The sequence below is a fragment of the Pristiophorus japonicus genome, chromosome 24, assembly GCF_044704955.1.
Source record: "Pristiophorus japonicus isolate sPriJap1 chromosome 24, sPriJap1.hap1, whole genome shotgun sequence".
Classification (NCBI taxonomy): Eukaryota; Metazoa; Chordata; class Chondrichthyes; family Pristiophoridae; genus Pristiophorus; species Pristiophorus japonicus.
Window position 1 is genome coordinate 27,483,508 of NC_092000.1, and position 15,733 is coordinate 27,499,240.

The 15,733-nt window shown below is 49.7% G+C and overlaps 1 protein-coding gene across 2 annotated transcripts in view; it reads right to left on the bottom strand.

Annotated features, from left to right (window-relative positions):
- Positions 1 to 14,238, bottom strand: part of gmip (GEM interacting protein) — a 152,983-nt gene extending 138,745 nt beyond the window's left edge. For both annotated transcript variants that reach the window (XM_070867365.1, XM_070867364.1), the window contains exons 1-2: positions 13,397 to 14,238; positions 1,192 to 1,338 (exon numbers count right to left, since the gene is read on the bottom strand). In XM_070867365.1, coding sequence (XP_070723466.1) covers positions 1,192 to 1,338; positions 13,397 to 13,559 — 310 coding nt within the window. In that variant the 5' untranslated portion in view covers positions 13,560 to 14,238. The remainder of the gene's footprint in view (positions 1 to 1,191; positions 1,339 to 13,396) is intronic.
- Positions 14,239 to 15,733: the final 1,495 nt, after the last annotated feature.

The following is a 15,733-nucleotide window of genomic DNA, read 5'->3' on the forward strand; positions in this document are numbered from 1 at the left end:
GGAGAGGGAGAGAGAGAGATGGAGGGGGGGAGTGGGAGAGAGAGAGACGGAGGGGGGAGAGGGAGAGAGAGAGACGGAGGGGGGAGAGGGAGAGAGAGAGACGGAGGGGGGAGAGGGAGAGAGAGAGACGGAGGGGGGAGAGGGAGAGAGAGAGACGGAGGGGGGAGAGGGAGAGAGAGAGACGGAGAGACGGAGGGGGGAGAGGGAGAGAGAGAGAGACGGAGGGGGGAAGAGAGAGAGACGGGGGGGGAGAGAGAGAGACGGGGGGAGAGTGACGGACCGAGAGGTGGCGGGTGATGGGGGGCGCGGGGGGGGAAAACAGAGAGAGGGGGACTGAGAGAGAGAGAGACGGAGGATCTTTTACATCCGCCTGGACAGGTAGACAAGGTTTTGGTTTAACATTTCATCTGAAAAATGGTACCGTCGACAGTGCGGCGCTCCCTCAGCACTGGGAGCATCAGCCTGGATTGTGTGCTCAAGTCCCTGGAGTGGGACTTGAACCCACAACCTTCTGACAAGAGGGAGAGTGCTGACCACTGAGCCACGGCTGGGATATCGTGTAGAAGCTGCAGCTCTGAGCTAACGGTGTGCATTCCCTGCTCCATTTCAGGAGCAGACTGCAGGGGCCCACCAAGTTTTCATGTTCTCAGGCCAAGGGATCGCTGGGGATTGCAGCCTGTAGGAGGCCCACAGTTTGCATGGCCCATATAAAGCTCAGCCCTCTCACTGCAGCACGGCGTAGTGAGGATGCTCAGGGTTTGGAGAGCTGTCGCGTGAGATGGGCACTGGAGGTACTGGTGTGCATCATCACCCCCGGCAACCAAATTTTAATTTGATTTAAGTTTCTGTAATAGTTTATTTGGAAATGTGTGGGTCCTAGTGCCCTTGCCAAAAAGGGGGCACTTGATTTAATGTCCTGCTTTAAAATAGTTGTAGAGCTGTTGCAATGTGAGTGGCTTAGCCAGTTACGTGATGTTCACAAAACTCAATAAAACCCCAGCCAGTTGGGTTCGGGGGATCCACGATGAGGCAGGTGGCTGTGAGCCTGGTGGATGAACTGGTAATGTATAGTGTGATTGTTAAACCTTTTGCTAATCAACCAACTAGTTCTTAATCGCAATGTGTTACTATGGACTCTTAAGCAAAGAACCCATGAACAGACACATTTCAGTGGGAAACAAGGTTTCTTACCATGCACCATATTCGCCACCGCGGCAGCAGCCTCCACCAGCGAGTTGTTGGGATTAAGCGAGGGGTAGCGTCCGATGATGAGATCCAGAGCCAGCAGCATGGCTGTCAGCCTCTCCAACATCCGCTCCTGGTCCACAGGGGCATCGGCTGCAAGAGAAAGTCCCACCTGTTGGTCAAGGGGAGGCGGTGCAGAGTGTGGGGTGGGGGCAGTGAGAGGCGGCACGGGGGTGAGGGGGCAGCAGGGGGGGGGGGCGCGTTGCGGGGGCTGAGGCTGAGGGGTGGGGGGTGCAGAGGGCGGTGGGGGGCAGTGGAGGGCAGCGTGGGGGTGGGGCATGGTGCGGGAAGTTGGGGGGGGGTGGGGGAATGTGCGAGGGTGGGGGGGAGCGGGGCGCAATTTGGAGGGAGGGGGGCGCCCCAGCAAAGTGGGTACCGCGCAGGCAGCACGGGAACACCCGCTCCTCCCGTGGGCACCAACCCGACCCGATGGCATCACCCGTCACACGCATCGAGCTTCCCGGGAACTTGTCTCCCCAACCTCCCCTCCCCAATTCACTCAGAGGGATGGAGGGATGGAGGGATGGAGGGATGGAGGGATGGAGGGATGGAGGGATGGAGGGATGGAGGGGAAGGGAGGGAGGGGAAGGGAGGGAGGGGAAGGGAGGGAGGGGAAGGGAGAGAGGGAGAGTAAGGGAGGGAGGGAGAGAAGGATTGAAGGAGGGAGGGAGGGAAGGAGGGATGGAGGGAAGGATGGAGGGAAAGATTGAAGGAGGGAGGGAGGGAAGGATTGAAGGAGGGAGGGAGGGAGGGAAGGAGGGAAGGAGGGAAGGAGGGAAGGAGGGAAGGAGGGAAGGAGGGAAGGAGGGAAGGAGGGAAGGAGGGAAGGAGGGAGGGAGGGAGGGAGGGAGGGAGGGAGGGAGGAAGGGAGGGAGGAAGGGAGGGAGGAAGGGAGGAAGGGAGGAAGGGAGGGAGGAAGGGAGGGAGGAAGGGAGGGAGGAAGGGAGGGAGGAAGGGAGGGAGGAAGGGAGGGAGGAAGGGAGGGAGGGAACAAAGACTTGCATTTATATAGTGTCTTTCACGACCACCGGATAGCTCAAAGTACTTTACAGTCAGTAAAATACTTTTGGAATGCAGTCACTGTTGTAATGTGGGAAACGCAGCAGCCAATTTGCGCACAGCAAGCTCCCACACACAGCAATGTGATAATGACCAGATAATCTGTTTTTGTTATGTTGATTGAGGGATAAATATTGGCCCCAGGACACCGGGGACAACTCCCCTGCTCTTCTTCAAAATAGTGCCGCGGGATCTTTTACGTCCACCTGAGAAAGCAGACAGGACCTCGGAGGTGCCGTTTTTCGTTTCTCATCCGAAAAACGGCACCTCCGACAGTGCAGCGCTACCTCAGCAGTGCACTGGGAGTGTCAGCCTAGATTTTTGTGCTCACGTCTTTGGAGTGGGACTTGAACCCACAACCTTCTGACTCAGAGGCGAGTGTGCTGCCCACTGAGCAGTGGATCGCGGGGAGGGGGCGGATGCTACAACCAGTCTACGAGCCCCTGGGGGGAGGGGTGCGCGTAAAATCGGCCGAGTGTCCTTCTCCTTATCCCTATCTAGTGTCTCGTGGAGAGTGGGTATTGGGCGAGGACAGGGTGATGTGCCTCCCCTTCCGACACTCACGGCCTGGGCACTTGGCCAAGGTAGCAGAGCGTGAGCTGGAAGTACATCCGAGCACGTCCGTCTGGAAAAGGCTGGAGGGAGGCGGGAAGGGAAATACACCGGAGACAACCCCGGTGGCCCGAGCTGTGGAATATTTATTGATGGGGATAACAGGAGGTGTGGACAGTAACAGGCGGAGTTTGGTGGTCTGTCTCCAGCCCCGCCAGTTCTCGCTCCTCGCGGGTGGGTTCCAGCACACGGGGGAGGAGGGCAAGTACAGGCCTTGCCCCCCGGCTCCGCTTGGCCCCACACTGGGTCAGACGCTACATGGTGTGATATGAGGCCCCAGAGCAGATCCACTGTACCAGCGCCTCTCCCTGCAGTAATACTGCGGAGACAGAGAGAGAGAGGAGAGAGGGAGAGAGCGCGGAGAGATGGAGAGAGAGAGGGAGAGACAGCGAGAGGGAGAGAGAGCGGAGAGAGAGCGGAGAGCGAGCGAGGAGAGAGAGACAGCGAGAGAGAGAGAGAGAGAGAGAGAGAGAGAGAGGAGAGAGAGAGGAGAGAGAGAGGAGAGAGAGAGGAGAGAGAGAGGAGAGAGAGAGAGAGAAAAGAGAGAGACAGCGAGAGAAAAGAGAGCGAGACAGCGAGAGATAGCGAGAAAGAAAAAGAGAGAAAGAGAGAAAAAGAGAGAAATATATATATATATATATATATATATACTATATATATATATAAATAAAAAATATATATATATATTTATATATTCCAGGTCCCGAACTAAATCCTGAAGGGTGGAAGATGCCTGTGCGTGGATTTTTTTTAAACGTGGGGTGGCCGTTGCACACCAGCCACCACACGGGCTCGACAGAGCTAGGTCTTGGTCCAGTGGCAAGGATTAACCAGGACGACTCGAGACCTGCTCTGCTGCACGGACCTAGTGTGCACACATATCGCAGTGTGGGCTGGCCTGTGCTGCCCCTGAGCCCTCGCCTCTGCTAGGCCCCCGAACTTGCGCCTCTCCTGGGCCCTGATCACGTCCCTCTACAATCTCTCGCCACTCCTTCGCCCCGACCTCGCTGCTCCTGCTGTACCTGCCCACGCTCCAATCACCGACCTGGACCTTGATGACATCCCTCTTCAGTGTCATTGCTCTCCTGTCTGGGCCTATATGTGACGCCAGACCCACAACAATGTGGTTGACTCTTAACTGCCCTCTGAAATGGCCCAGCGAGACACTCAGTTGTACCAAAGTCAGCACTGTGGGAACACCTTCACCACACGGACTTCAGCGGTTCAAGGCGGCGGCTCACCACCACCTTATCGAGGGCAATTAGGGATGGGCAATAAATGCTGGCCTTGCCAGCGACGCCCACATCCCGTGAATGAATAAATAAATAACTGGGGGGGGAACAATGGAGAGCTGCTCATTAGAATTGCTCTCCTTCATGGATAAACCCCCTCCCCTACTGGTGGGGCAATCAATCAACAACTTGCATTTATATAGCGTCTTTGATATAAATCGACCCTAGGCACTTCATGGGCGCGTATACAAACACTGACACCGAGCCACACAAGGAGACATTAGGACCGATGAGCTTGGCCAAAGAGGTAGGTTTTAAGGAGCCTTAAAGGTGCAGAAAGAGGCGGAGCGGTTTAGAGAGGCAGTTCCAGAGCTTGGGGCCTTGGCATCTGATGGCACGGCCGTTGATGGCGGGCCGATGGAATACACAAAAGCCCAGTGCTGGAGGAGCGCAGGTATCCTGGGGTCACAGAGATAGGGAGGAGCGAGATCGCACAAGGATTCGAGGCATTGCTGGAGCCGAGGTAGGTCAGCGAGCACAGGGGGTGATGGGTGAGCGGGACTTGCTGCGAGTTAGGACACCGGCAGCTGAGTTTGGGATGAGCTCGAGGTTTACAGAGGGGAGAAGATGGGAGGCCGGCCAGGGGAGCTCGGGAATAATCTCGGCTGGAGGTGACAAAACAAAATGTGCTGAAAAGTGCAGTAAAAATGGGAAAAATGAAATACAGTAAAAGCAACTCATGTCAGTCGCCTGCAGTTTGTACTTAGCCCTTGTTGCTCAAAGATTCACAGATATCGGGTTAATGGTACAGGCCACTGATGGAGCACAGATATCGGGTTAATGGTACAGGCCACTGATGGAGCACAGATATCGGGTTAATGGTGGACCAGAGGTATATACTTAATGGTACGGGCCATTGATGGACCAGAGGTATATAGTTAATGGTACGGGCCATTGATGGACCAGAGATATATAGTTAATGGTACAGGCCATTGATGGACCAGAGATATATAGTTAATGGTACGGGCCATTGATGGACCAGAGATATATAGTTAATGGTACAGGCCATTGATGGACCAGAGATATATAGTTAATGGTACAGGCCATTGATGGACCAGAGATATATAATTAATGGTACGGGCCATTGATGGACCAGAGGTATATAGTTAATGGTACGGGCCATTGATGGACCAGAGGTATATCGTTAATGGTACGGGCCATTGATGGACCAGAGGTATATCGTTAATGGTACAGGCCATTGATGGACCAGAGGTATATAGTTAATGGTACGGGCCATTGATGGACCAGAGATATATAGTTAATGGTACGGGCCATTGATGGACCAGAGATATATAGTTAATGGTACGGGCCATTGATGGACCAGTTGCAGGTTCCTAGAAGTCAATTAAAGCAGCGTTTGCTAGATCCGCCCTCCAGTGTTGATCAGTCTGTATGACATCATTTACCGCAACACTTAGTCTAAAATAAAGAGTTTCCAGATGTTCAGTTGTGATAATGATGCTTCAAAATTATAATTAGACAATTTCAGTGACATTTTAGATTCCGTGCCTCACACCGTACTGGTGGGTACAGGTCTGTCACTGTATATCACTGGGGTACAGTACTGGTGGGTACAGGTCTGTCAATGTCTAACACTTGGGTACAGTACTGCTGGATACAGGTCTGTGGCTGTATAATACTGGGGTACAATACTGGTGGGTACAGGTCTGTCACTGTATAACACTGGGGTACAGTACTGGTGGGTACAGGTCTGTCACTGTATAACAATGGGGTACAGTACTGGTGGGTACAGGTCGGTCAGTATGTAACACAGGGGTACAGTACTGGTGTGTACAGGTCTGTCACTGCATAACACTGGTGTACAGAACTGGTGTGTACAGGTCTGTCACTGTATAACAATGGGGTACAGTACTGCTGGATACACGTCTGTCGCTGTACAACTAGGGGGGAGGCCATTAGACTGGGTGTTGTGTAATGAGAGAGGATTAATTAGCAATCTCATTGTGCGAGGCCCCTTGGGAAAGAGTGACCATAATATGGTGGAATTCTGCATTAGGATGGAGAATGAAACAGTTAATTCAGAGACCATGGTCCAGAACTTAAAGAAGGATAACTTTGAAGGTATGAGGCGTGAATTGGCTAGGATAGATTGGCGAATGATACTTAAGGGGTTGACTGTGGATGGGCAATGGCAGACATTTAGAGACCGCATGGATGAATTACAACAATTGTACATTCCTGTCTGGCGTAAAAATAAAAAAGGGAAGGTGGCTCAACCGTGGCTATCTAGGGAAATCAGGGATAGTATTAAAGCCAAGGAAGTGGCATACAAATTGGCCAGAAATAGCAGCGAACCTGGGGACTGGGAGAAATTTAGAACTCAGCAGAGGAGGACAAAGGGTTTGATTAGGGCAGGGAAAATGGAGTACGAGAAGAAGCTTGCAGGGAACATTAAGGCGGATTGCAAAAGTTTCTATAGGTATGTAAAGAGAAAAAGGTTAGTAAAGACAAACGTAGGTCCCCTGCAGTCAGAATCAGGGGAAGTCATAACAGGGAACAAAGAAATGGCAGACCAATTGAACAAGTACTTTGGTTCAGTATTCACTAAGGAGGACACAAACAATCTTCCGGATATAAAAGGGGTCAGAGGGTCTAGTAAGGAGAAGGAACTGAGGGAAATCCTTTAGTCGGGAAATTGTGTTGGGGAAATTGATGAGATCGAAGGCCGATAAATCCCCAGGGCCTGATGGACTGCATCCCAGAGTACTTAAGGAGGTGGCCTTGGAAATAGCGGATGCATTGACAGTCATTTTCCAACATTCCATTGACTCTGGATCAGTTCCTATCGAGTGGAGGGTAGCCAATGTAACCCCACTTTTTAAAAAAAGGAGGGAGAGAAAACAGGGAATTATAGACCGGTCAGCCTGACCTCAGTAGTGGGTAAAATGATGGAATCAATTATTAAGGATGTCATAGCAGCGCATTTGGAAAATGGTGACATGATAGGTCCAAGTCAGCATGGATTTGTGAAAGGGAAATCATGCTTGACAAATCTTCTGGAATTTTTTGAGGATGTTTCCAGTAAAGTGGACAAAGGAGAACCAGTTGATGTGGTATATTTGGACTTTCAGAAGGCTTTCGACAAGGTCCCACACAAGAGATTAATGTGCAAAGTTAAAGCACATGCGATTGGGGGTAGTGTGCTGACGTGGATTGAGAACTGGTTGTCAGACAGGAAGCAAAGAGTAGGAGTAAATGGGTACTTTTCAGAATGGCAGGCAGTGACTAGTGGGGTATCACAAGGTTCTGTGCTGGGGCCCCAGCTGTTTACATTGTACATTAATGATTTAGACGAAGGGATTAAATGTAGTATCTCCAAATTTGCGGATGACACTAAGTTGGGTGGCAGTGTGAGCTGCGAGGAGGATGCTATGAGGCTGCAGAGTGACTTGGATAGGTTAAGTGAGTGGGCAAATGCATGGCAGATGAAGTATAATGTGGATAAATGTGAGGTTATCCACTTTGGTGGTAAAAACAGAGAGACAGACTATTATCTGAATGGTGACAGATTAGGAAAAGGGAAGGTGCAACGAGACCTGGGTGTCATGGTACATCAGTCATTGAAGGTTGGCATGCAGGTACAGCAGGCAGTTAAGAAAGCAAATGGCATGTTGGCCTTCATAGCGAGGGGATTTGAGTGCAGGGGCAGGGAGGTGTTACAACAGTTGTACAGGGCCTTGGTGAGGCCACACCTGGAGTATTGTGTACAGTTTTGGTCTCCTAACTTGAGGAAGCACATTCTTGCTATTGAGGGAGTGCAGCGAAGATTCACCAGACTGATTCCCGGGTTGGTGGGACTGACATATCAAGAAAGACTGGATCAACTGGGCTTGTATTCACTGGAGTTCAGAAGAGTGAGAGGGGACCTCATAGAAACGTTTAAAATTCTGACAGGTTTGGACAGGTTGGATGCAGGAAGAATGTTCCCAATGTTGGGCAAGTCCAGAACCAGGGGTCACAGTCTAAGGATAAGGGGTAAGCCATTTAGGACCGAGATGAGGAGAAACTTCTTCACCCAGAGAGTGGTGAACCTGTGGAATTCTCTACCACAGAAAGTCGTTGAGGCCAATTCACTAAATATATTCAAAAGGGAGTTAGATGAAGTCCTTACTACTCGGGGGATCAAGGGGTATGGCGAGAAAGCAGGAAGGGGGTACTAAAGTTTCATGTTCAGCCATGAACTCATTGACTGGCGGTGCAGGCTAGAAGGGCTGAATGGCCTGCTCCTGCACCTATTTTCTATGTTTCTATGTTTCTATAACACTTGGGGTACAATACTGGTGGGTACAAGTCTGTCACTGTACAACACTGGGGTACAGTACTGGTGGGTACAAGTCTGTGACTGTATAACACTGGGGTACAGTACTGTCACTGTATAACACTGGGGTACAGTACTGGTGGGTACTGGTGTTTGAACAAGTACTTTGGTTCGGTATTCACTAAGGAGGACACAAACAACCTTCCGGATATAAAAGGGGTCAGAGGGTCTAGTAAGAAGAAGGAACTGAGGAAAATCCTTTAGTCGGGAAATTGTGTTGGGGAAATTGATGAGATCGAAGGCCGATAAATCCCCAGGGCCTGATGGACTGCATCCCAGAGTACTTAAGGAGGTGGCCTTGGAAATAGCGGATGCATTGACAGTCATTTTCCAACATTCCATAGACTCTGGATCAGTTCCTATGGAGTGGAGGGTAGCCAATGTAACCCCACTTTTTAAAAAAGGAGGGAGAGAGAAAACAGGGAATTAAAGACTGGTCAGCCTGACATCGGTAGTGGGTAAAATGATGGAATCAATTATTAAGGATGTCATAGCAGCGCATTTGGAAAGAGGTGACATGATAGGTCCAAGTCAGCATGGATTTGTGAAAGGGAAATCATGCTTGGCAAATCTTCTGGAATTTTTTTGAGGATGTTTCCAGTAGAGTGGACAAGGGAGAACCAGTTGATGTGATGTATTTGGACTTTCAGAAGGCTTTCGACAAGGTCTCACACAAGAGATTAATGTGCAAAGTTAAAGCACATGGGATTGGGGGTAGTGTGCTGACGTGGATTGAGAACTGGTTGGCAGACAGGAAGCAAAGAGTCGGAGTAAATGGGTACTTTTCAGAATGGCAGGCAGTGACTAGTGGGGTACCGCAAGGTTCTGTGCTGGGGCCCCAGCTGTTTACTTTGTACATTAATGATTTAGACGAGGGGATTAAATGTAGTATCTCCAAATTTGCAGATGACACTAAGTTGGGTGGCAGTGTGAGCTGCGAGGAGGATGCTATAAGCTGCAGAGTGACTTGGATAGGTTAGGTGAGTGGGCAAATGCATGGCAGATGAAGTATAATGTGGATAAATGTGAGGTTTAAAACAGAGAGACATTCATTCTCCCACAGCCCATGTACACACTCCCCTATCACTGACTGTACACACCCATTCACTTTCCCACAGCCCATGTACACACTCCCCTGTCACTGAGTGTACACACCCATTCTCTCTCATACAGCCCATGTACACACTCCCCTATCACTGTCTGTACACACCCATTCACTCTCCCACAGCCCATGTATACACTCCCCGGTCACACACAGGAGGCCATTCGGCCCATTGAGCCCGTGCCGACAGTCTGCAGGAACACCTCAGCCAGTCCCACTCCCCCCGCCCTTTCCCCGTGGCCCTACAGATTCTGTTCCTTCAGGGACTTATCCAACTCCCTTTTGAAAGCCACGATTGAATCTGCCTCCACCACCCTCTCAGGCCGTGCATTCCAGATCCTAACCACTCGCTGTGTAAAAAGGTTTTTCCTTGTGTCGCCTTTGGTTCTTCTGCCAATCACCTTAAATCTGTGTCCTCTGGGACCCGACCCTTCCACCAATGGGAACAGTTTCTCTCTATCTACTCTGTGCCCCTCTTGTTATTGAACACCGTGATCAAATTTCCTCTCAACCTTCTCTGCTCCCAGGCTTCTCCAGTCTCCCCTCGCCCCCCGGGACCATTCTGGTCATCTCCCTCTGCAACCTTCTCCAAGGCCTTTACATTCTCCCTAAAATACTGCAGTTGAGGCCGAACCCGTGTTTTATACAGGTTCATCATAATTTCCTCGCTTTTGTACTCTGTGCCTCTAATTATGAGGCCCTGGATCCCGTAAACTTTTAAAAACCGCTTTCTCAACCTGCCCTGCCACCTTCAACAATTTGTGCCCATATAAGACCATAAGAAATAGGAGCAGGAGTCGGCCATTCGGCACCTCGAGCCTGTTACACCATTTAACACGACCATGGCTGATCCGATCATGGACTCAGCTCCACTTCCCCGCCCGCTCCCCATAACCCTTCACTTCCTTATCGCTCAAAAATCTGTCTATCTCCACCTTAAATGTATTCAATGTCCAAGCCTCCACAGCTCTCCGGGGCAGAGAATTTCACAGAATTACAACCCTCTGAGAGAAGAAATTCCTCCTCATCTCAGTTTTAAATGGGCGGTCCCTTATTCTAAGATCATGCCCCCTAGTTCTAGTCTCCCCCATCCTCTCTGCATCCACTTTGTCAAGCCCCCTTATAATCTTGTACGTTTCGATAAGATCACCTCTCATTCTTCTGAATTCCAATAAGTAGAGGCCCAACCTACTCAACCTTTTCTCATAAGTCAACCCCCTCGTCCCCGGAATCAACCGAGTGAACCTTCTCTGAACAGCCTCCAAAGCAAGTATATCCTTTCGTAAATATGGAAACCAAAACTGCACGCAGTATTCCAGGTGTGGCCTCACCAATACCCTGTATAACTGTAGCAAGACTTCTCTGCTTTTATACTCCATCCCCTTTGCATTAAAGGCCAAGATACCATTGGCCTTCCTGATCACTTGCTGTACCTGCATACTAACCTTTTGTGTTTCATGCACAAGTACCCCCAGGTCCCACTGTACTGCAGCACTTTGCAATCTTTCTCCATTTAAAATATAATTTTCTTTTTTATTTGTTCTGCCAAAGTGCATGACCTCACACTTTCCCACATTATACTCCATCTGCCAGATTTTTGCCCACTCACTTAGCCTGTCTATATCCTTTTGCAGATTTTTTGTGTTCTCCTCACACTTTGCTTTTCCTCCCATCTTTGTATCGTCAGCAAACTTGGCTACATTACACTCAGTCCCTTCTTCCAAGTTTATATCGATTGTAAATAGTTGGGGTCCCAGCACTGAACCCTGTGGCACCCCACTAGTCACGGTTTGTCAACCGGAAAATGACCCAGTTATCCCGACTGTTGGAAGATCTTGGGGAGACATCGCTGGTGGTATTTCTCCAGCGACTTGAGGAATTGGCGAGAAAGCAGGAGTGGGGTACTGAAGTTGCATATTCAGCCATGAACTCATTGAATGGCGGTGCAGGCTCGAAGGGCCGAATGGCCTACTCCTGCACCTATTTTCTATGTTTCTATGACAGACTATTATCTGAATGGTGACAGATTAGAAAAAGGGGAAGTGCAACGAGACCTGGGTGTCATGGTACATCAGTCATTGAAGGTTGGCATGCAGGTACAGCAGGCGGTTAAGAAAGCAAATGGCATGTTGGCCTTCATAGCGAGGGGATTTGAGTACAGGGGCAGGGAGGTGTTACAACAGTTGTACAGGGCCTTGGTGAGGCCACACCTGGAGTATTGTGTACAGTTTTGGTCTCCTAACTTGAGGAAGGACATTCTTGCTATTGAGGGAGTGCAGCGAAGGTTCACCAGACTGATTCCCGGGATGGCGGGACTGACATATCAAGAAAGACTGGATCAACTGGGCTTGTATTCACTGGAGTTCAGAAGAATGAGAGGGGATCTCATAGAAACGTTTAAAATTCTGATGAGTTTAGACAGGTTAGATGCAGGAAGAATGTTTCCAATGTTGGGGAAGTCCAGAACCAGGGGTCACAGTCTAAGGATAAGGGGTAAGCCATTTAGGACCGAGATGAGGAGAAACTTCTTCACCCACAGAGTGGTGACTTGTGGAATTCTCTACCACAGAAAGTTGTTGAGGCCAATTCACTAAATATATTCAAAAAGGAGTTAGATGTAGTCCTTACTACTAGGGGGGGGATCAAGGGGTATGGCGAGAAAGCAGGAATGGGGTACTGAAGTTGCATGTTCAGCCATGAACTCATTGAATGGCGGTGCAGGCTCGAAGGACCGAATGGCCTACTCCTGCACCTATTTTCTATGTTTCTATGTCGCTGTATAACACTGGGGTACATTACTGGTAGGTACAGGTCTGTCGCTGTATAACACTGGGGTACAGTACTGGTGGGTACAGGTCTGTCACTGTATAACACTGGCGTACAGTACTGCTGGGTACAGGAGTGTCACTGTATAACACTGGGGTACGGTGCTGGTGGGTACAGGTCTGTCACTGTATAACACTGGGGTACAGTACTGCTGGGTACAGGTCTGTCACTGTATAACACTGGGGTACAGTACTGCTGGGTACAGGAGTGTCACTGTATAACACTGGGGTACAGTACTGGTGGGTACAGGCCTGTCACTCTATAACACTGGGGTGCAGTAGTGGTGGGTACAGGTCTGTCACTGTATAACACTGGGGTACAGTACTGCTGGGTACAGGTCTGTCACTGTATAACACTGGGGTGCAGTAGTGGTGGGTACAGGTCTGTCACTGTATAACACTAGGGTACAGTAGTGGTGGGTACAGGCCTGTCACTGTGTAACACTGGGGTACAGTAGTGGTGGGTACAGGTCTGTCACTGTATAACACTGGGGTACAGTACTGCTGGGTACAGGTCTGTCACTGTATAACACTGGGGTGCAGTAGTGGTGGGTACAGGTCTGTCACTGTATAACACTAGGGTACAGTAGTGGTGGGTACAGGCCTGTCACTCTATAACACTGGGGTACAGTACTGGTGGGTACAGGTCTGTCACTGTATAACACTAGGGTACAGTACTGGTGGGTACAGGTCTGTCACTGTATAACACTAGGGTACAGTACTGGGGGTACAGGTCTGTCACTGTATAACACTGGGATACAGTAGTGGTGGGTACAGGCCTGTCACTCTATTACTGTTCAGCCGGGTGTTTTCCACAGTTGAAATGGACACTGTAGCAACATTTCAAGATCAATGTTACACCTCAGTGGAAATGACGCTGTGGGAATGAGTGACTGCACGGGTTGATCGCTGCAGCACCTACCTTGAATGGGGAGGACGTCCTTAAACTGACCCAGAGCATGTGCAAAGTCCCGGACCGCCTCCGTTAGCTGCGATGTCCCCGGGCCGGGGGAATGACCACGTGGCTCCCAAGCCCCCGAGGGCGGCTGATCGGCAACGGGAGTCTTCACCAAGCTGCCATCCATGGCCTCGCACACGTCTCCAATGCAAGGGACGGACACAGAGGTACATCAGCCGCAGAGAGGGGGTGGAGAAGAAGCACTTCCAGAGATAGCGTCCTCAGGCAGGGAACAGCTGGACCCTAAGTCCCAGATTCATTGAATGTTCCTCCCACTTATCGCAGCGTCTCCTTCTCCAAGTTCGTCATGTCTTCGGAGCCTATATGATGATGAAATAGCTGCACACTCTCACCTGAGCTCGGCAGTTCCACATTTACTAAAAGAGCCTTGCTTTCGTTTTTTGAAAAGAGTTAAGGGGCATTGCAGCCCCCAGCTCCACCCAAACACCTGCCAAAACTTGCCAAAACTTTTGTCACTTTCATTTTTTTGTATTAGTCGCGGCTTCTTTCTGGAACAGAAGTGCAGCCCCGAACCTGTGAGAGTGTTTGGGTTGTCTCCAAAAAAAAAGTTGAATTCACCTGGAGCACTTCTGCAAAGTTTGAGAGCAGCACTTCCTCAAAGCTCTGAGTTAATGCAAGGCGCTTTTCCTCTCCCGAGAGCTCTGCATTCTTCTCATTCCCCTCAGCCTCCAGTGTCTGAATCACTGGCACCAACTTTGGGGCGAGGGCAGACTCGCGTTGCCCGCAAAACCGGGACAGCCGCAATCCCGCAGGCTGGGCTCCCCACCCGCTGCCTTTAAGCGTCTTTAAAGGGAAGGTGCCGTCCTCGTACAGGGAGCCGAAATGCTTCTGAAAGCACGGCTGCCCCCTGCTGTCCGGCTGCCGCATCTCCCGACCCTCCCCTGAGAAAGAAGGATTTGCGTTTCTGTAGCGCCTTTCACGACTGCCGGACGTCTCAAAGCGCTTTACAGCCAATGAAGTACTTTCCGAGTGTTGTAATGTGGGAAACGCGGCAGCCAATTTGCGCACAGCAGGCTCCCACATCGTCATCATAGGCAGTGGCGTAACTAGAGGAAGGGAGCCCCAATGCAAACATAGAACTCGATGTCCTCTGAAAGCAATTGCACTTTTTGATCATTTTAGCGTTATTTTGATGAGCCGCTCCAAAACTTTACGCCAAAAATTGTGCTCTTGTCTGATTTGCTTTTCTAAATCTTTATCCAAGCGTTTGTTTGCCTTCCAAATTTCCTTGATATGACACTTCTGCGTGTGAAGAACTTGCTTCGTGAACTTTAAATTCCTGGGATAAATTTTGCCAATCGTTAATTCCTTTGGTCCATCTAGAATTTTCTGAAGTCAGTGAAAACAGCCAACAAGGCTCACAGTAAACTGCATCCAATAACCACACCCTCTCCATTTTAGACCCAACTTATTCACTGTTAGGTAATATGTTTCTCAAAATGACCTTTTTTATCATTTTTTGGAAACAGGCCTTTAGGTCTGCAAGATGCATGGTCCAGCACGAATCTCTTCATATCCGTTGTTAGCTTTTCTGGGTATATAGTTGCAATATCAGTTGCATTTTCTTTATTCATTAAATTTTCCAATTCTACGTCCTAGTTTCGATTTTCGACATTAGCGATGCACGGAGATAGATGCGATTTGTCTGTGTTTTTTTCTTGATCTTTTAAATCTGCATTTTCTGTTTAAGAACATACGAACATAAGAAATAGGAACAGGAGTGGGCCATACGGCCCCTCGAGCCTGCTCCGTCATTTAATATGATCATGGCTGATCCGATCAAGGACTCAGCTCCACTTCCCCGCCCGCTCCCCATAACCCTTTATCGTTTAAGAAACTGTCTATTTCTGTCTTAAATGTATTCAATGTCCCAGCTTCCACAGCTCTCTGAGGCAGCGAATTCCACAGATTAACAACCCTCTTAGAGAAGAAATGCCTCCTCATCTCTGTTTTAAATGGGCAGTCCCTTATTCTAAGATCGTGCCCTCTAGTTCTAGTCTCTCCCATCAATGGAAACATCCTCTCTGCATCCACCTTGTCAAGCTCCCTAACAATCTAATACATTTCGATAAGATCACCTCTCATTCTTCTGAATTCCAATGAGTAGAGGCCCAACCTACTCAAGCTTTCCTCATAAGTCAACCCCCTCATCCCCGGAATCAACCGAATGAACCTTCTCTGAACATCCTCCAAAGCAAGTATATCCTTTTGTAAATATGGAAACCAAAACTGCACGCAGTATTCCAGGTGTGGCCTCACCAATACCCTATATAGCTGTAG